The sequence below is a fragment of the Drosophila innubila genome, chromosome 4 (genome assembly GCF_004354385.1).
Source record: "Drosophila innubila isolate TH190305 chromosome 4, UK_Dinn_1.0, whole genome shotgun sequence".
Lineage (NCBI taxonomy): Eukaryota > Metazoa > Arthropoda > Insecta > Diptera > Drosophilidae > Drosophila > Drosophila innubila.
This window is the reverse complement of record NC_047625.1, coordinates 258,561-279,421: the sequence shown is the minus strand read 5'-3', so window position 1 is coordinate 279,421 and position 20,861 is coordinate 258,561. Positions and strand designations below refer to the sequence as shown.

At 37.0% G+C, this 20,861-nt stretch overlaps 1 protein-coding gene across 1 annotated transcript in view; it reads right to left on the bottom strand.

Annotated features, from left to right (window-relative positions):
• Window positions 1-20,467, bottom strand: part of LOC117783377 — a 39,623-nt gene extending 19,156 nt beyond the window's left edge. The window contains exons 1-3 of the mRNA XM_034620805.1: window positions 19,821-20,467; window positions 19,167-19,491; window positions 18,627-18,950 (exon numbers count right to left, since the gene is read on the bottom strand). Coding sequence (XP_034476696.1) covers window positions 18,627-18,950; window positions 19,167-19,491; window positions 19,821-20,467 — 1,296 coding nt within the window. The remainder of the gene's footprint in view (window positions 1-18,626; window positions 18,951-19,166; window positions 19,492-19,820) is intronic.
• Window positions 20,468-20,861: the final 394 nt, after the last annotated feature.

Here is a 20,861-nt window from a genome sequence, read left to right as displayed (position 1 = left end):
AGCCGGAAATACAGGTAAATGACATTATTCTCAACACAGACGCCTACATTGATCTCCATCCGACTGCTGCCTAAATTCGCCCCATCCATCATCAAGCACCGTTGCTGCTCTCTGCTCACAAACAACACCTTCAACATCTTCAAATCCTCCCACCGTCATCCGCAACATTATGACTTGGAAAGCTACAATCAAGAAATTAACTTAAGAATAATATAAGCTAATTAATCAAACATCATTGTACAATCCAAAATGCTCTTTATGCTTAACATTTCAAACTGATCAACTCTCAAACTCTGTCACAATGTCTAAACAGACTCAAAATCTAACAAATAAAACTGTAAAAATCATGTAAATTCAAAACCAAAGTCCTTCTGTACTATCAACTAAATAGATGCTTTGGGATAACTGCGAAAACAAAATATCCTGATTTATATGAATTTACATTTATAAACTCATCAAAACTATCAGAAAGTTATAACTATTAGCCTATCTTCTCAAAAACCTTAAACGGAATCAACGTGAAACTGTCTAAGCTCAATGCTTTAACGCATGACAAATACATTATATACTGTGAAGTATCTGTTTTACCATTCGTTAAAATATTTTCTGATCTATATGAATTTACATTAAAATTCAATAGAATTTATCAAAAAATACAACTATTGGGCTATCTTCTCAAAAACTTTAAAAGGAATCAACGTAAAACTATCTAAAACTCATTGCTTTAACGTATGACAAATGCATTATATGCTGTATAGTATCTGTATTATCATTCGTTGAAATATTTTCTGATCTATATGAATTTACATTAAAATCCATTAGAATTTATCAAAAACTACAACTATCAGACTACTTTCTCAAAAAACTTTAAACGGAATCAACGTGAAACTGTCCAAGCTCAATGCTTCAACGCGTGACAAATACACTATATACTTTTTGGTCAAACACAATATATACTATATAACACCTGTATTATCATTCATTGAAATATTTTTTGATTTATATGAATTTACACTGAAAATTCAATAAAACCCAAAAATTGCAACTATCTATTCTCTCAAAAACTTCAAGCGAAACCAACCTGAAGCTGTCTAAGCTCAGTGCTTTAGTGTATGACAAATGCATTTTGTATTGCATAACACCTGTATTATCATCTGCTGAAGTATTCTCTGATTTAAATGAATTTACTTTAAAATTCACCAGAATTTATCAAAAAGCTACAATTGTTGGGCTATCTTCTCGAAATCTTTAAACGAAATCAACTTGAAACTGCCTAAGCTCAATGCTTTAACGTATGACAAATACGTTACATACCGAATAGTGTTGGTACTGTCATTCGTTGAAATATTTTCTGACATATTTGAATTTACATTAAAATTCGTTGGAATTTGTCAAAAAATACAACTATTGGTCTTCTTTCTCAAAGACTTTGAACGGAATCAACGTGAAGCTGTCTGAGCTCAATGCTTTAACGTATGACAAATACACTATATACTTTTTGGTATTTGTATTATCATTCGTTGAAATACTCTCTGACTTATATGAATTTACATTTAAAAACTCAGCAGACTTTATCCAAAGGTTACAACTATTTGGTTATTTCCTCAAAAACTTTAAACGGAATCAGCGTGAAACTGTCCAAGCTCAATGCTTTAACGCATGACGAACGCATTCTGTACTGTATTGTATTTGTGTTACCATCCATTGAAATATTTTCTGATTTATATGAATTTACATTGGGGTTCAATAGAATTTATCAAAAAAAAAAAAAAATTGCAATTATTGGGCTATCTTCTCAAAAACCTTAAACGGAATTAACGTGAAACTGTCTAAACTCAGTGCTTGAACGTATGGCAAATGCATTATTTACTTTATAGTGTTTGTATTATCATTCGTTGAAATATTCTCAGATTCATATGAATTTATGTTAAAAATTCAACAGAATTTATCAAATAATTAGAATTATTAGGCTATCTTCTCAAAAACTTCAAATGGAATCAACTTGAAGCTGTCTAAACTCACTGCTTTAGCGTATGACAATTACATCTTATTCTATATAATATCTGTATTATCATTCGTTGAAATATTTTCTGATTTATATGAATTTTACATTAAAATTCATTAGAATTTACCAAAACTACAACTATCAGACTACTTTCTCAAAAAACTTCAAACTTAATCAACTGGAAACTGTTTAAACTCAGTGCTTTAACGTATGGCAAATACATTATTTACTTTATAGTGTCTGTATTATTATTCGTTGAAATATTTTCTGACATATATGAATTTACTTTAAAATTCAGCAGAATTTATCAAAAAGCTACAATTGTTGGGCTATCTTCTCAAAAACTTTAAACGAAATCAACTTGAAACTGCCTAAACTCAATGCTCTAACGTATGACAAATACATTGAACTCCGTATAGTATCTGCATCATCATTCGTTGAAATATCTTCTGATTTATATGAATTTACATTAAAAATTCAACAGAATCTGTCAAAATCACAACTATTAGGCCATCTTCTCAAAAACTTTAAGCGGAATCAACTTGAAACTGTCTAAGCTCAATGCTTTAACGCATGACAAATGTATTAAATACTGTTTAGTATTTGTATCATCATCCGTTAAAACATTTTCTGATTTATATGAGTTTTACGTTTAAATTCAATAGAATTTATCAAAAAATTACAGTTATTAGACTGTCTTCTCTAAAGTCTTAATCTAAACCAACGTGAAACTGCCTAAACTCAATGCTTTAACGTGTGACAATTACATTTTATTCTATATAATACCTGTATTATCATTCGTTGAAATATTTTCTGATTTATATGAATTTTACATTTAAATTCAATAGAATTTGTCAAAAATTACAATTATTAGGCCATCTTCTCTAAAGTCTTAAGCGAAACCAACGTGAAACTGTCTAAGCTCAATGCTTTAGTGTATGACAAATGCATTTTATATTGTATAGCATCTGTATTATCATCTGCTAAAATATTCTCTGATTTATATGAATTTACTTTAAAATTCAGCAGAATTTATCAAAAAGCTACAATTGTTGGGCTATCTTCTCAAAAAACTTTAAACGGAATCAACCTGAAACTGTCTAAGCTCTATGCTTTAGCGTGTAACAATTACATTTTATTCTATATAATATCTGTATTATCATTCGTTGAAATATCTTCTGATTTATATGAATTTTACGTTAAAATTCAATAGAATTTATCAAAAAATTACAATTATTAGGCCATCTTCTCTAAAGTTTTAAGCGAAACCAACGTGAAACTGTCTAAAACCATTGCTTTAACGTATGACAAATACACTATATACTGTATAGTATTTGTATGGTCATTCATTGAAATATTTTCCGATTTATATGAATTCACATTAAAAATTCAACAGAAATTATCAAAGAATACAACTACTGGGCTATCTGCTCAAAAATTTGCAACGGAATCAACGTGAAACTGTTTAAGCTCAATGCCTCAATGCATGACCAATACATTACATATTGTATAATATTTGTATTATCATTCGCTGAAATATTTTCTGATTCAAATAAATTTACACTGGAAATTCAGCAAAATTTATCATTATTCGTTACTAAAATTATTCTCGATTTTCACACGCTGAATTTATCCAAACAATTCCTGTTGATTAAATCAAACACAACACTCTCAGCCTTCATAAACCCATTAAAAATGAAACATTGATTTCAAACTCAATTTATGCAAATCATTTAACTTGACTTTGCAAAAAACCAGTATCTAGCAAAGATAAAACTTTTCGCTCACCCACCAAACTACATGTTTTACCCTGCAACTTTAGGCTCTAACTTGAACTCTCTCACATTGAATTTATTTAATCAATTCTTGTCGACTAAATAAAATAAAATATCCTTAGCTTTTCTTAACCCTTTCAAAAATGGTACATTGATCTCAAATTCGATTTATTCAAATCATTTAATTTGACTCCACTCAAAATTTAATTCTCGTCCGCTAAATCAACAACCAAAAATCCTTTAGTCATCAGTATCTAGCAAAGATAAAACTTTTCGCTCACCCATCAAACTGCATGGTTTACACCGCTACATCAGATTCCAACTTGAACTCTCTCACACTGAATTTATCTAATCAGCTCCTGTTGATTAAATAAAACATAATATTCTCACTCTTCATTAATCTATTGAAAATGGTACATTGATTTCAAATTTGAATTTTGCAAATCAGCTAATTTGACTTTACAAAAAATCTATTAATCTCTCAACAATTCAAAAAATCCTTGATGCTCCCTACAATGAATGTTGCTCAAAATATATAAACATAATTCCCTGCCATCATACCCTGCTTTATTATTACACATCTAATTAAACAGCAAATATTACTCAATCAAACCGTCATTTTAAAATACGTACAAATCAAAAACTGACTCCTCATTAGCATGATTCAATTTAATAACTCGTTACGACTCAGCTCAACTCAACGATTTTGCTCGCTACAAAAACAATCCTCGATCTTCGCACACTGAATCTATCCAATCAACTCTTGTTGATTAAATAAAACATAATATTCTCAGCTTTCGCTAATCCTTCCAAAAATGGTACATTGATTTCTAATTGCATTTTGCAAATCAGCCAACTTGACTTCACCCAAAAGACTATGATTTCTCAATCATTTAAATATCCTTTATTCACTTTATAATGAATGTTGCTCAAAAAATATAAATATAATTCCTGCTTCATTATTGCATATCTAATTAAGCATCAATTTCTACTCATTCAAATTATTATTTCAAAAACCAAAATTGACTCCTCATTAACATGATTCGATTTATCACTCGTTTCGACTCCGCTCAACTCGCTTTATTATTACATATTTTAACCAACAATTCCTACTCATTCAAATTATTATCTCAAAAATCAAAAATTGACTCCTCATCAACATGATTCGATTTAATACTAGTTTCGACTTTGCTCAATCCAACGATTTTGTTCATTACAAAACTATCCTCGATTTTCACACACTGAATTTATCTAATCAATCTTGTTGATTAAATCAAAACATAATATTCTCAGCTTTCGCTAATCCTTCCAAAAATGGTACATTAATCTCAAATTCGAACTTTGCAAATGAGCTAATTTGACTTCACCGCAAAGTCTAAAATTTCTCAATCTTTTTACGCGCCCTACAACGACTGCTACTCAATAAATATAAATTCAATTCACTGCTCTCATACCCTGCTCTTTTATTATTAAGCAGCAATTTCTTATTCAGCCAAACAACTAATTTTAAAATCAAAAATCCATCTAAAAATAGAAAATGGAATTTAAATATCCTCTATGCGCCCTACAACGATTGCTACTCCAAATTACAAACATTATTGCCTGCCACCACATCCTGCTTTATTATTATACATCTAATTAAGCAACAATCTTTACTCAATCTAATTATTATTTTAAAAAATCAAACAATCAAAGACTGACTTCTTGTCAATACAATTCGATTTATCACTCGTTTTGACATTGTCCAAATTCTTTTGATCGAAATCCTCCGATCACTATGACTTCAATAAAACTCTCAAACCGATTTCATCTCGAACAACTGGGTCATTTATATTTATATTCAAATTTATTTATTTATTTATTTACTTTATTTTTATTATTTCTCTACTTATTTGCTTTTATTTGACTATATTTTATACCACACCCCAGTTACATTGCATCAAGTTCCGGCATTATATCCGTTTCGACGTCCCTCAAACCAAGGCTACTTAATCAAAATTTAATATAATAAAAATAAGGCAAAATTATTACTTTACAAAATTGACGAGTCAAAAGTTGAATCAAACAATTCATGATTCGACTCTTTTTCACTCGTCTCCATTTGCTCAACTCGCGATTCCAAAAAATCGAATATTCAACACATAGTGTTTTCACTTTTATTTTCTTTTACCTTTTCATTTCTTTTTATTTCTATTTCTAACTTTTTATTTTTACAAAAAAACTCTTTTTTATTTTCCATTTTTATTTTCGTTAAACGTCAAAAGTCAAAATGCTAAACCTATATCAACATTGGAGGCTTACGGCGATAATTGTGCTTTTCCTTACGCGCATGCACGCATTGTATTGGACATGTATCTCTATCTCTATCTTTCTTCTCTCTTACTAACCTCTAAACTTTCTTTCTCTTCACCCTATAAATCTATCCACCTATCTAAAACTCTTTCTACTTACCCCCCTATCTTAACGGCAATCGGTCGGATGTAATTTGTGCGTTGACCGACTTAATGGCAATCTTCCAGCGCATATGTACCATTTACATACATGGCACGGGATTGGATATTTTCGCACACACTGTACACCCTGCACGCATGCTCGCCTTTAAAAACTGGACCAACAGTAGTAGATCTCGCTGTCCATTAATAGTTCAGGTGTTTCTATTCGTGGTCCGAATCATTAAGAGCTGCATGCAGAGGTGACGAGTGTGCTTTGCGAGAATATCGCAATCACCAGTTGCCGCAAATTGTCCATTGTTTTCCCCACAAATATCCAATGCATCCAGTCAGCCTTCATTTCACTACCCCCCTTTACACTCTTTACTTTCTTTACTATTTTATTTTCAATACATGTTCCAAGTTACAATCTAGCACCAATGTGGTGCAACGTGCATGTTGCAAGAAAATTCCAATAGAATGGCTCGAGTCTCTTTCGCGATTCTGTGAATTTTTACAACTGTGTCTCTTGTCTCGAATTAGTTACCCATCCCCTTAATCCCTGCCCGGCATTTGGTTACATCACGCTAGCCCTTTTCGATAGGTCGTGTGCATTCTTATGGGCCACCACACCCGTGCATAACGCCTATGTGAAATCAAGTTTAGGCTCTTGCGTTGGACACAATGTCGTTAAAATAGTGCATGCGTAGTTTTGTGCAGTGGATTCTGGTAGAGAACGTAACAAACCCCTTGCTAATGCCACAGAAAACTCATTTGTACGTCACACTACAACACTCGAACAAGTGTATGTACCGCTGTGCTACGTACTAATCCCATTAAAAATTGATCTGGCCCAATCGGATGATCAGGACTCAAGCCTCGTGCCGTGTCTTGTGTTGATTGGACAAGAAACCAGAAAAAAAAAAAAAAAAAAATTGTTGGACTAAAATCCAATGCCAGTACGAGCACCCTGGACGTGTGTTCATTTAAGTAGACGGCACCCCGGACGCGTGTCACTCTGCATCAATATGTTGGCAATCCCTCGTAGACTGCTTACACCAATCGGCCACAAGATGCAGCACATCCTTGCTGCATGTAGAAATGATATAGTTGGACTAAATTTCCAATGCCAGTACGAGCACCCTGGACGTGTGTTCATTCATAGCTGTGGCACCCCGGACGAGTGTCATTTTGATAAGCAGCAGTTGGCAGCCTCTTGTAGACTGCGTAGACTGCTTAAACCGATCAGCCACAAAACGCAGCACATCCTTGCTGCAAACAGAATGGAATAGTTGGACTAAAATTCCAATGCCAGTACGAGCACCCTGGACGTGTGTTCATTTAAATGCCATGGCACCCCGGACGCGTGTCAACAACGGCAAGTGGCAGCAGCAGCAACCTGTAGGCAGTCTCTTGAAGATTGTTACAACACAGAACAGTCACTAAATGCAGCACATCCTTGCTGCATACAGTTATTGCATCGTTGGACAAAAAAAAAAAAAAAACACACCCAATGCCAGTACGAGCACCCTGGACGTGTGTTCATTTAATAGCAGACGGCACCCCGGACGCGTGTCATTCTGCAGCAGCGTTAGCAGCAGAAAAAAACGGCAACAAAGCTCACCTGCAGAGTCATCCCAGCGATCGGCCGCAGTGTCGCTGCAGCTTCCACCACGGTGCCCCACCAACAACAACAACAGCAACAACACTTATGGTACAAATCACCAGCAACTGCAGCCACACGGAGAATGAGAAGATCCCAACAGCAAATATAATACACACACTGCCGTCACTGGTGAATCTATGTGGCGTTCCCATTGGTGGCAGGATACACACTCGACACGCTGAGAGCGGAAGAAAGAGAGAACATTAATCAAACGATTTGAAACAATTTTTTAGTTTCTTTATAAACACAATTAGCTTACCATCTGTTGTTCTGCTTCTTCTTCCTCTTCTGCGGCGTCCCGGTGTGTATTTTTGTTGTTGTATGTTCCAGCATATAATTTTAAGTAATTTATTTATGAATTTATGCCCCTTTTTAATTCTGAAATGGATAGAAAATTTGATTAATACGTATAGTGCAGTTAATTTGCCATCTATTTTTGCCTATACTCACATTTTACACCCCATCTAAATATTTTTAATTTGCAAAACTAAATTAGTCTCCTGACTAATATTCTTCTGGTTCACTGCATGCCACAAGCTTCTGAAACACAAAAACAAAGCCAACAAAAAAATTATTGAAGAAGAAGAAGAGGAGTTAGAAGTACGCATACTGTATGTATGTATGTATGTATTTGCCACTGAAAAGAAAAATATGTATGTCCCAATGCACCATATATTTTTCATTTGTCCATTTGCTTAAAATAGCAATGTAATTCTTACCTGAATACTCTCTGTTAAATATGTAGCAATTAATGTCTATAAAATAAGTAACTCGCAGTTAGATACAGAAGATAGACATGGAAATAATATTAATATTTCTAATATTCCCATTTTTCAAGACTCACAACAAACGAACAGCGAACCAGTACATGCAGAATATTTTCTGTTTCCCTTTCATGCTTTGCATGCACACACACACACACACAACATACCGCTGTCTTGAGATTGGCCATATTGCAGCTAGGTGTCAGTCACCAACCGATAGAAGTGGCTGGTGTCTTAAATGTGGCGACTGTGGACATAAGGCGCGTGAGTGCACGAACCAGGCAAAGTGTTTTCTCTGCGCTGCAAATGGTATGCACTCAAGCCACATAGCCGGAAGCCAGCGATGCCCTGCTGCAGCAGACAAAGGAGGAAAAGTGCACACCAGTCATGACTAGATTCCTGCAGCTGAATCTCAATCATTGTGAGGCAGCCCAGGATCTTCTCACGCAGACCGTGCACGAACTAGACGTAGATGTGGCTCTCATCAGCGAGCCTTATAGATGTAACCCTGGTGGAAATTGGATATGGAGCACTTCAGGAAAGGCGGCAATCTGGAAGAGTGGTGAGCCTGCCCTGCAGCTCGAATCGGTTTCGAGAGCAACTCACTTTGTTAGAGCAAGGCTTGGTGAGCATTGGATTTATAGCTGCTACCTCCCCCCGAGTCTCAGCTTTGAGGATTTCAGCTATGTGTTGGACGAGATTGCGATTGATGCCCAGAACCACAGCCCGGTCATCATTGCGGGAGACTTTAACGCGTGGGCCTTAGAGTGGGGGAGTACTCTCACTAATGCTAGAGGACGATGTCTACTCGAAGCATTCGCGACTCTTGATTTAGCCCTATTAAATCATGGTTGTAGACACACCTTCAGCCGCGCCGGAGCAGGGTCAATCATCGACCTTACCTTTGTCAGCAGTTGCCTGTTTTCCACATCAAACTGGCGAATTGGAGATCATTACACAGCGAGTGACCACGAAGCGATCTTGTTTTCCATTGGAGTGTCGAGTAGGCGAGACAGGAGTCCAGCGCCGAGGGACTTGTCATACAAGGAGGACACACTCAACTGTCATACCTTTGCTGGCATGATGAGCAATGTTGCTTTTTCCGGCACAGCAGAACATATGTCAGAGCAGCTGTCACAGCTCCTCATACATGCATGTGACGCCAGTATGGTGAAAAGTAGGCCATATAAGAGGCATCACAGGCCAGCCTACTGGTGGAATGACGAGATTGCCGAAGCACGCGGGAGATGCCTTTCATTGAGACGACAATACCAGCGCGCGAGAAGAAGGAACGACGTAAACTGGCAATCACTTCAATTGCGATTTAGAGAAGCTAGGAGGGCTTTAAATAATGCAATTCGTATAAGCAAGAGAGAGTGTTTCCTTAAACTGTGTGACTCGGCGGAACACGACCCATGGGGTAAGGCGTACAAGATGGTCGTCAAACGAATTTACGCCAATAGACAAGAATCTCCGAGCGACCCCGCACAACTTAGAGCGATTGTAGAGAAACTCTTCCCGTTTCGAGAGAACAGTCTTGAGCACAGTAGCGTCGACCCAGTGGTACCTTTTGAGGTTGAGGCTGTAACCGCTGAAGAAGTTCTCGCAGCCGCCCGGAGAATGAAGCCTGGAAAAGCTCCTGGCTTGCCATCTCGCTGCGACCAGACTTGTTTGCGAAGGTGTATACGCAATGTCTACGCGAAGGCATCTTTCCGGATAGATGGAAAATCCAGAAGTTGGTGCTGATTCCGAAGCCCGGCAAGCCGACAGGGGAAGCGTCATCGTACAGACCGATCTGCCTGATCGATGCAATGGGGAAGCTGCTAGAGCGACTTATCTGCTCGAGACTTGAGTTAGCAATCAGTAGCAGCGGAGGGCTATCCCCCCATCAATACGGCTTCAGGAGGTCATTCTCAACTATTGACGCCATCCGGAAGGTGACGGAGATTGCTTCCAAAGCAAAGGAAGGTACCAGATGGAGAGGCGGATCCAAGCAATATTGCCTGATTGCTACCCTGGATGTCAAGAATGCATTCAACACGGCGGACTGGAGAAGCATTCTGGACGCGCTAAGATCCTTTGGCGTCCCACCGTACTACTTCGGTAGCAGACAACTGCGATACTCAACTACGGTCGGTACTGTGTCACATAGCGTCACAGCAGGAGTGCCTCAAGGATCAGTGTTAGGGCCCCTGTTGTGGAACGCTATGTATGATGGAATTCTTCGGCTGCCACTCCCAGCTGGCTGTCAAATAATCGGGTACGCGGATGACGTTGCACTTGTGGTCGTTGCCAAGTACCTAGGAGAGGCAGAAGTCATCTGTAGTGCGGCAATTGCACTGGTGATGCAGTGGCTCCGGTCAGTAGGCCTGGAACTTGCCACCCATAAGACAGAGGCCGTGCTCGTCAGCAGCCGAAAGAGGGTGGAGACGGCTCGCATCAGAATTGGAGACAGCGTTGTCATATCGAAAAGAGCCATCCGGTACCTGGGAGTTATGATTGACACCCGCTTAAGCTTCCGGGAACACCTAGCATCCGTGCAGGAAAAGGCAGCACACTCGAGTCGCGCACTGGCCAGGATTATGCTCAATACCAGGGGACCCAAGCACAGTGGATCCGCTTGTATGGAGACGCGGCCATAAATACTTCTAGTGGTGATATCGCATTGAAATTTTCACAAAAATTATAGAAAAATATTTAAAAAATATTTTATAAAAATTAGACAAATAGGATCACTATTTAATATAGCTGCCATAGGAATAACCAGTCTTAAATTCATCTAATTGCTTTTTAACTGATATAAACAAAACTTACACAATAAATCATCATTACATAAATCTAATTACTACCATAACTATGAAGTCAAATAGAATCCAATCTACTTTTTAAAATTCAATTTTTTTTTTAAAGCAAGAATCTTGCAACAAAAAGTTATTTATTTTCATAATTCAAATCAAAAAACAAAATGTACATTAGGAAAACAAAAGTAATAAAATCATAATTAGGCTAACAAAAAAAATAAAAACTAGTGAGAATCATCTAATAAATCAAAAACAGATTTTAATAAGGAAGATTTTTGATTCTTAGGAAGTTGCCTTTGCCCAGTTATAAATGGATCTGATCGTAAAAGTAAGTTGTTTATTACGTCGGTGTTTGATAAAGTGCGTGACACTTTCCGGCTGTGCTGAAGTCTACATTTTTTTATCTCCTTGTTATTGGATTCAGCAGCTTCCTCTGACAGCTCTCCAATAGATACTAATGCATGCTCTATCACAGCTGAACCATGGATTAACACCTTATGGACGGTCGCCGGATATTCAGTTATTAAATCGTTAAAATTAAAAACAAATAAATTTATTGTTTTTGAAGCAAATACAAACGGACGAAAGACGTAGACAAAACAACACAAGAACAGTTAAAAAAAACTACTTTTACAACTTTAAAATAACCTCTAAAAAAAAAAAGGTGCTGTTAGTATATTTACGACTGTACATACATCTGCAAATTTCTGCAGTTCATTTTAACACATTTTAATCTAAAATCTTGGACGAATACATACATATACATACCATTTGTGGAATTTTGTGGAATCACAACTAAAAGTTTAACTAAACATGAAAAAGACGCTCAAAAAACACACAAAAAATATTAAAACACTTAAAATAAATTCCCGAGAAGAATTTATTAGATTATTTTTTTATTCAAATCTTAATATGTTATAAATACCTTCAACTATAAAATCCATTTTAAATTACTCAATTTGCAGCACTCAATGAAACGTTTGACCACTTTGAAGTTTGCTTTTGTTGTGACAAAAATCTAACTTTACTGCAATGCTTTGCAAAAATGAACACGTGTTCGTGCTTTCAAGGCCATTTCTAGAACATTCCGTTAGATTTCCAGAAAAAACGGGTTTGTTACCAAAAAATTTGGACAGTTTAGAGACAATTTGAATGCATTTGGTCAAATTATTTTGTGATGGATTTTTTGATTTATGGCCTATGGGCGGATCCACTGTGCCAAGCAAGAGAGACGGATGCTGTTAATGAGCGTCGCTCGCTCCATCACGATGTATGCTGCGCCGATTTGGGCAGACGCTATGAAGGTGAAGAGCTATGCCAGAGGTATAAAAGCGACATACCGGCTCTGTGCATTGCGTGTATGCAGTGCATTCAGAACTGTGTCAGACGATGCGGCCCTGGTCATTTCTGGCATGGTACCGATCGACTTGCTGGCCGCCGAGGAAAAATCCGTAGATGCTGAAGTATTAGCTGGACACACGAGAAGGAGTTCACGCTTGGAGGCAAGGGATGCGACCTTGTCAACCTGGCAGGCGCGTTGGGACGCATCGTCCAAGAGCCGCTGGACGCACCGCCTCATACCCAACATCAGGCGATGGACCAAGCGAAAACACGGAAGGGTCAACTTTTATCTGACGCAGCTTCTGAGTGGACATGGATGCTTCAGGCAGTATCTCCACAGGTTTGGCCACGAGGCCCTGGTGCGAGGACGAAGTCAGCGAAGACGCCGCGCATGTCACGTTCTACTGTGGACGTTTTAACGGTCAGAGGCAGCGACTATCTGTGCTGGCTGGAACAGAGATAACCCCCGAGAACTTGGTGGAGCTGATGATAGAACGCTTCGAAGTCTGGGAGGAAGCCTGTAACTTTGCGGCTACCATCATGCAGGAGCTACGCAAAGTCGAGAGAGAGCGAAACAGACGGGAGTAGAAGTAGTCTTTGTCCCTGCGACGCAGTGATTAACATCAGTTCCGCAGGGATAGGCTCCTCCACTTCCAGCGTTACCCAACGTTATTTGTATTATTATGTTAAGTTTTTAGAGTTATTTAGCAAAAAGAAGTAAATAAAAATGAATTAAAAAAAAAAAAAAAAAAAAACACATACACAAGCACCACAGGGTGCGCCAATATTATTCCCCCAACAGCCTGCTGCTGTTTTCAACAGCAGCAGCAGCAGCAGTAACATTTTGTACCCAACACTGTTAATGTTGTTGCCCAGAATGAGAGAGCCGGCAGCATCTATTTGCAGAGTAATGTAAATGTTGAGCATCTTACATTGTTCTGCAGATCGCTGGCTATGTTAATTGACATATCTCTTTCTGTTGACAACAACAAGATACATTGCCCTCTGAAATTAACCGTAACATGTGATTGCCCAGCAACTTGTTGCTTTTTCTGACATTGAGTGACAATACAGTGGCACATCTCATTTCATTTCACACTCACCCACTAACTTTTTTTTTCCATTTGAGTGGATCTCCCTCTCTTTCGATCACTCCCACTCAATTTCAAGCTCCGAACACCTACACCTACACCTACACGCTACACGCTACACGACACACACGCTACACCATAATCGTCCAATCGTCCGCTTCAGAATTATGCAGAGCGATGCAACTCTTGTCCAAAAGTCGTCTCTGATACCGTGTTATTGCAGTCGTGAGGGAATAATTAATTAATTAATTAACAATTAACAATTAAAAAAGAACAAAAAAATAATAATAAACCGAAAACTGAAAAGGGAATACGGAAAACGGAAAACGGAAAAACTGAATACCGTACACCGAATAACTGACCGGTGGTGTTGTGTTGTGTGTGTGAAGAGTAATAGTTTTCAGTGTGTGCTCCTTGTGTGCTCCGCCATGTTGCAGTCTTGAAAAATCTTATAATTTTTCCCTCACTTATTGTAAAATAAGCCACCAAGTCTGATGAACAACAACAAATTGAACAAAAATGTATTTTTGAGCAAGCCAAGAAAAATTCTCAGCCACTATGAAAATTTGCAACACACTGTCTGCGCCCAATTAAATCGAAAGAAAAAACACCTACAACCTTGACTTCAACTTTTATCACTGAATTGAATAAACAGTTTGCAACGATTGGACGTATGTTCGAAAAGCATCAAGCAATTATTGCTGACATGCAAACACATTTACACGAACTATACGATATCCTGGGTAATAATAAGAATAAAAATATTAAAACGAGCAGCCCATTGACCAACTCTCCAAGCAGCCGCACATATGCGTCTGTTGCTGCTATCGATACTGATGCTGACGGCGTCGGCGGCGGTGCTAGTGTTAATAAATAAATAATAGATAAAACTCTTTCTATTTTCTTCTTTTATACCTTTCTCCCCCCCCCCCCTTTTTATTTTTCTGACCCTTACCTATCTATTCAAACTATCAACTCTTTCTCTATGAGATATTGGAATCGCTTATCTTATCACTCTAATAATCTAATAAAAATCCTACACAATCAAAATGGACGACATCTCAAACGGATCTGGCCACTGGAGCTTAAGCGGCGAAAGGCGCCATTCAATAAAGAATATGGATAGTAAACAGCAATCAACAACAACAACGGCGACGGCGACGATAATCGATAATCGATGATGATGCCCCCATCACTCATCATCGCTTGCCTGCCTGCCTACCTGCCTGCCTTCCTGTCTCACACTGGATCTCTCTGGAGAATTATTATTATCACACATATTCAAATTTTGTTCAATCATACTCACACTGTCTTTATTTCCCCTCAATTATTCTAGATGCCGGTTATCAGCGCAAGGATGACATGGCATCTATATCTGCGCATAATTGAGAATGATATTGCGCACACTTGAGCGCGCGCACTTGCGCTTGCGCATTGCGCTACACAACACTACACACTACACATCCGTCACACTTACACTCGCTTCAATCATCCCAACATCCATACACCGCTGGACTGGACTGCCGACACATTGCCGCTTTCCTCGCTTCCACGCTACCTGCTTCACCACCGCCTCATCACGCCTCATCACTCCATCATCATCATCCCACCGCTTCATCATCAACTCACCATTCAACTCATCATCCCACCGCCTCACCGCCACATCTTTAGTTATACATTATATTAGTTTTTTAGTTTTTAAATATTAATATTAGTTTTTACTAAAAATCGTCACCAGCTAATGAGAGTGCTGGTCGAAAAATATCAATAATTAATTTTGCAAAAAATCTGGGCATTAATTTAGTTTGCAATTAACTTTTTTCCTAATAAAAAACTCTCATATTAAACACTTTCCCCTAAATTATCCACATCTGCTGGCTTAAGGCGCGCTAATTTTAAATTTGCATCATAGCGCTGAAGCTGCATACGCAAGCATATACAAAAGGATATAAATAATTAATAATATTTTATTTAGAGAAAATGTCCAATCTCTAGACTCGACTCGATTGTTTAACCTTTTGTAAGTCATAAAATAAATCTTGGGGTTGCAAGCCGAACAAATAAGGCCCAGCCATTAAAACGAGAAAAAAAAAAAAAAGCGTGGACCCCACCGTGGGCGCAAGCGACGATTCTGATTCAAAACATACCGCTCTTATGGTACGCCATTTGGTATGTTATTGTTTCGCCTCGATTATATGTGATATTGCAACAGGCTATCACATATTGTTAAAAAAAAAAAAAAAAAAAAAAATTTTATTACTGGGAGCCCTGTCTTATTCTCATGTGCAGTCTAGGTAAATTAGTTTATCGCCAAAGGGTCTTTTGACTTACCGTCCAAACCTACGCTAGGTAACTGATACGAACTGAAAAAGTAATGGCACGCATACCTAAGATACCATGCAATAATGCTACTTACAAAGCCTGGGCAACATGGCCCTTCGCCAATGAGTTAACTGACTTACTGCCACCTACGATAGACAAATAAATTTATTTGAACTGATCAAATGGAAGGCAATGCCTTACATATCCTAAGACAATGTAATCTCCTCGACGCCTTAAGCATTGCGTGGACCCCACCGTGGGCGCAAGCGATGATTCTGATTCAAAACATACCGCTCTTATGGTACGCCATTTGGTATGTTATTGTTTCGCCTCGATTATATGTGATATTGCAACAGGCTATCACATATTGTTAAAAAAAAAAAAAAAATCACTAACGCGAACTGCCGTCCGCAGTGATGTTCTTTAATCTTTAGGAGTTGCTATTAGCTACTTTAGTAAGACTAAAGGGGATATAGTGTCGACATTTTTAGGCCTCGAACAAATCGAAGCTGGAGATGCTATTTCCATAGCTGATGGCGTCAAAAACCTGATATTTAAAAATAAATTAAACATAGCTAATTTAGTCGGCATTGGAACGGACAACGCTAGCGTCATGACTGGCTCAAAAAAGAGTGTTTACAAGGAGTTGAAAAAGTCAGTTCCCTCTTTGAAACTCATCAAATGTGTATGCCACTCAATTCAGCTAGCCGTTACAAAGTCTTGCACAAAGGTGTTACCAGACAGCCTATAGAAAAATGTATCAATGTATAAATGATGAGCAGGTATACATACAAACAGATGTATTATCAAAATAATCCGAATTGTAACTGTCTAATACTAATGTATTAACGATTTATAGATATGGTAGAGCTGATTGTTATCGTGGTGTGTAAAAGTTATATGTTTATTTTCTAACATTTTCTAAGTTTAAACTAATCGCTTTTTTTTATCATTTATTGCATTAGAATCCTTTAAAAATACCGAAAGTATGTGACACTAGATGGTTGTCGATAGAGACTGCTGTTTCACGTATCGTGGATCAGTGGACAGAGTTGAAGCTCCATTTTGAACTAGCAGCTACTTCGGAAAAGTGTCATAAGGCACATATTCTGAACGGGCTATATAAAGATGACATTAATTATCTTTAATTGGTGTTTTTAAGACCCATATTAAAGGACATGCAAGGCCTCAATAAAAATTTTCAAAGTGCGAATGGAAACCCAACCCAATTACTTTCGGATGTAATGGTTGCAATAGATTCTCTTAAGTCCAAAATAATACCACCTGATAATGAAATCAATATTTTAAAAGATGATTTGGAAACTGCAGCAGTGCCAGACTTGCATTTTGGCTATGCATTTGAAAAAAAATTAAAGAGGCTCAATTTCAATCGCACGAGATTGAAATTAGAAAAACTTGCATGGTGTTTATAAAAGAGCTAATAATCCAACTCCGCGATAGGTAATATGGTGATTTTGTCCCTCGTACATATATACACATATTTATTTTTCAGATTGCCGGATAATATTGACGTAATGGTTCACGTCAATTTATTTTCAGTTCAAAATATGTTACGAACTTCTAAGAGTAAAGACATTCTTAGTGTTTTAGAATATTTTGAATGTCAAAATATTGACGATATTAAAATCCAAATCGATAAAATCCAGGGACCGCAAATAATGATTATTTTTATTTTTTTAACTAAAAAAATCACACACATCTAGTGAACCTAGAAAAAAATGGTTTACACCAAAATCTTTATTTTTTCTTAATCTCTGCGTTTCCGTCATGATTTTTAAATTTATGATTTTTACGTTTTTCTTCAATGATAATTATTATTTTGAGTAATTTTATAAAACTTAAACCGTAATCATTATTTTTGATAAAAAAAAATAAAACTCAAAAATAATGATTATTTATGATTTTACTTTTTTCTTCACTGATAATAATTATTTTGAGTAATTTTATAAAACTTAAACCGTAATCATTATTTTTGATCAAAAAAAAATAAAACTCAAAAATAATGATTATTTATGATATTTATTTTTTTCGCTCAAAATAAAACTCAACAGAAACTTACGGCCTCTGGGTTAAATATTTTGCCAATATTATTTTTTATTATTATAAATGGAATATAAAGCATAGCATAGCATAATTTTTTTTTTTCTAAAATTTTTTTAAAAAAAATTAAATAATTTATTTATTATATATTTCAAATGATTTTTATTCTTTTCACTCAAAATAAAACTCAACATTTATTTGCTTTTCTTTAAATTTTTTTTTTATTTTAAGCTTTTGTCTCAGATTTTGTGACACGTTTAATTATTATTTAATTTTACGAAAAGTAATTTCGCCAATGACTCGTCACCGAGGTTGCACCTTTGATCCGTGAGCATCATTTTGAGGGCCGAAATCGATCTTTCAACACTCACTTGTGTTGCAGGAACCGAATGTACCACTTTGGCCAGTTGGTATAAAGTTGGGTATAGAAATCGCTTTTCCTCCCAATACTCCATAATATTGGAGGTCAAGCAAATTGGCTTTGGGCTATAGCCGTCAATTTCTGCATATCCCTTCTTAATTTCATCAGTTGGCCCGCCATCTTCAGTTTCATCATCTGAAGTAACCTCAATGGTCTGCAAGAACTCATTTAACAGCGAGCAGGTGTTTGAGTTTTGCGAAAGCAATGCATTCTCTGCCACGAAGGAAGTTGATGCGATATCTTTTCTAGAGCAAGGCTGTGCTATTGGACTAGTCTGAAATGTATATATCAATATGTTATATGTTATATATTAATGATATAAATACTAACGGGTTCTTTTAACTGAAAAAGTTGTAAAAAAAAGCTTCTTAAGTTGGGCTCTGGCAAGCATTAGGTTGATTGGGTTCTGCAGCAACACTCGTCTTATCCGCGGGTCCAAATATATGCTGCAAATGATTGCATCGCACCCCAATAGGCTCTCTTCCCTTACACTGATGCACTGGCTCAAAGCTTGACTCTCTGTGGTATTTGCTGCTGAAACGGTGAGCTTAAGCTCCATCCATAATATATAGAAGTCACCCATGAACAACTGAGTGCTTTGCAGCTTTTCTGTGGCGAAGTACGCCGGCTCCAGAGTATTAACAAGCCTTTTTAAATCACCCCACTCTGATGAAGTCAATTTCATTGAACTTTTAAGACGCCGTTCGCAAAACTCCTCAAATTGTTGCAGCTTGCTTAACATGGTGTATGTTGAGTTCCAACGTGTCGCAACATCTAGCACTGGTTGTGGCAATGACTCCTCCGTTAACAAATACCTACACCCCATAGAATATCGGGATTGTATAATAAAATTTAATGCTATTATTAAAACCATATTAAAATTTAAAAAAAAAAACGCCGCAAATTGAAAAAAAAAAAAAAAATTTTAGATAAATATAATTTACTAATATTTCCATATTTAATTTGAACAAAAATATATTTTAAATTAACATGTGACGCTAACTGTATTATTCTTGTAATAAAATCTATGTAAAGTATACAAGCATCAAATATTAATTTATTCATATTAAAAACTTAGTTTGTTATGTATTTAAAAAAATAAATATTTGTACCAATATTTAACATAAGAATCCAATGAAAATACCTGTACGCCGGCGTTCTTAAAAGCTTCACAATTCGTCGTGCTTTTTCGAAGAAATCAAAGGATTCGAGGCGTTGTAAAAAATCCTTAACAGCTAGTTGAAGGGTATGTGCTGCACATTTTATAGAGCTAATTGAGTGAATTTTTAAATTCTTTAGCAGCTCTTCATCGTCCAAATCGTCTTCGTCATCCCCATCTGCCTCGCAACTACTTAGCAGTTCCACTGCCTTGACCATGTTTCGACCATTATCTGTCGTGATGGTATAAATTTGTTCCTTTGTAATGCTGAAATCAGCCAATATGGTCTTTATTTCGTTGCAAAGATTTTGGGATGTGTGCGCTGTTCTCAATTCGATCATGCCCAAAGTTTTTACGCATATTACACCGCGATCGATGAATTGCACATTAACACCAAGAATACCGCGATTGCATCTTGTGGCCGTGTCCATTTTAAGGCAGAGGATTCTGTTTTTAATGCGTTCCCCAATTTCGCATTTTATTTGCCTGTATTTCTCGTCGACTATCATATCCAAGCCACTAAATATTTGAGCTGTTAATGTTTTAAAGCCTTTTGAGTCCAGTACAGCCAACGGAACTTTTGCGGCGGTCACCAGGTCAATACAGGCATTCTTGACTTCGTCTTGGCCCATTACAACAGAAAACTTCTTTTTCTTTTCAGGCACTTCGGTTTCTTTGGTTTCTGCCACTTCATTGAACTCGCTTTTGTGCTTCTATTCTAAGTGCCGCTTCAGATTGCACAAATAGTTGCCACTGAATGTCACTTTGCATATTTTACACTCCGAAACATTACTTTCCACTTGGAATGTAAAATAATTGCGCAGAACACAATTACACTTGCGACCCATCCTGATAAGCGATTAAGAATGATCACCAAAAAATATGTGTCAATGCATAAACGATTGCAGCATACAATAAGCACTCTTAAAATAGATTAAGCACACGCATGAGCGTAGTCAAGCGCAGTCGAACTACGGGTCTTCGTAATACCCCCTTCGTTGCGACTATGAGTAGCTCTCCTTATCT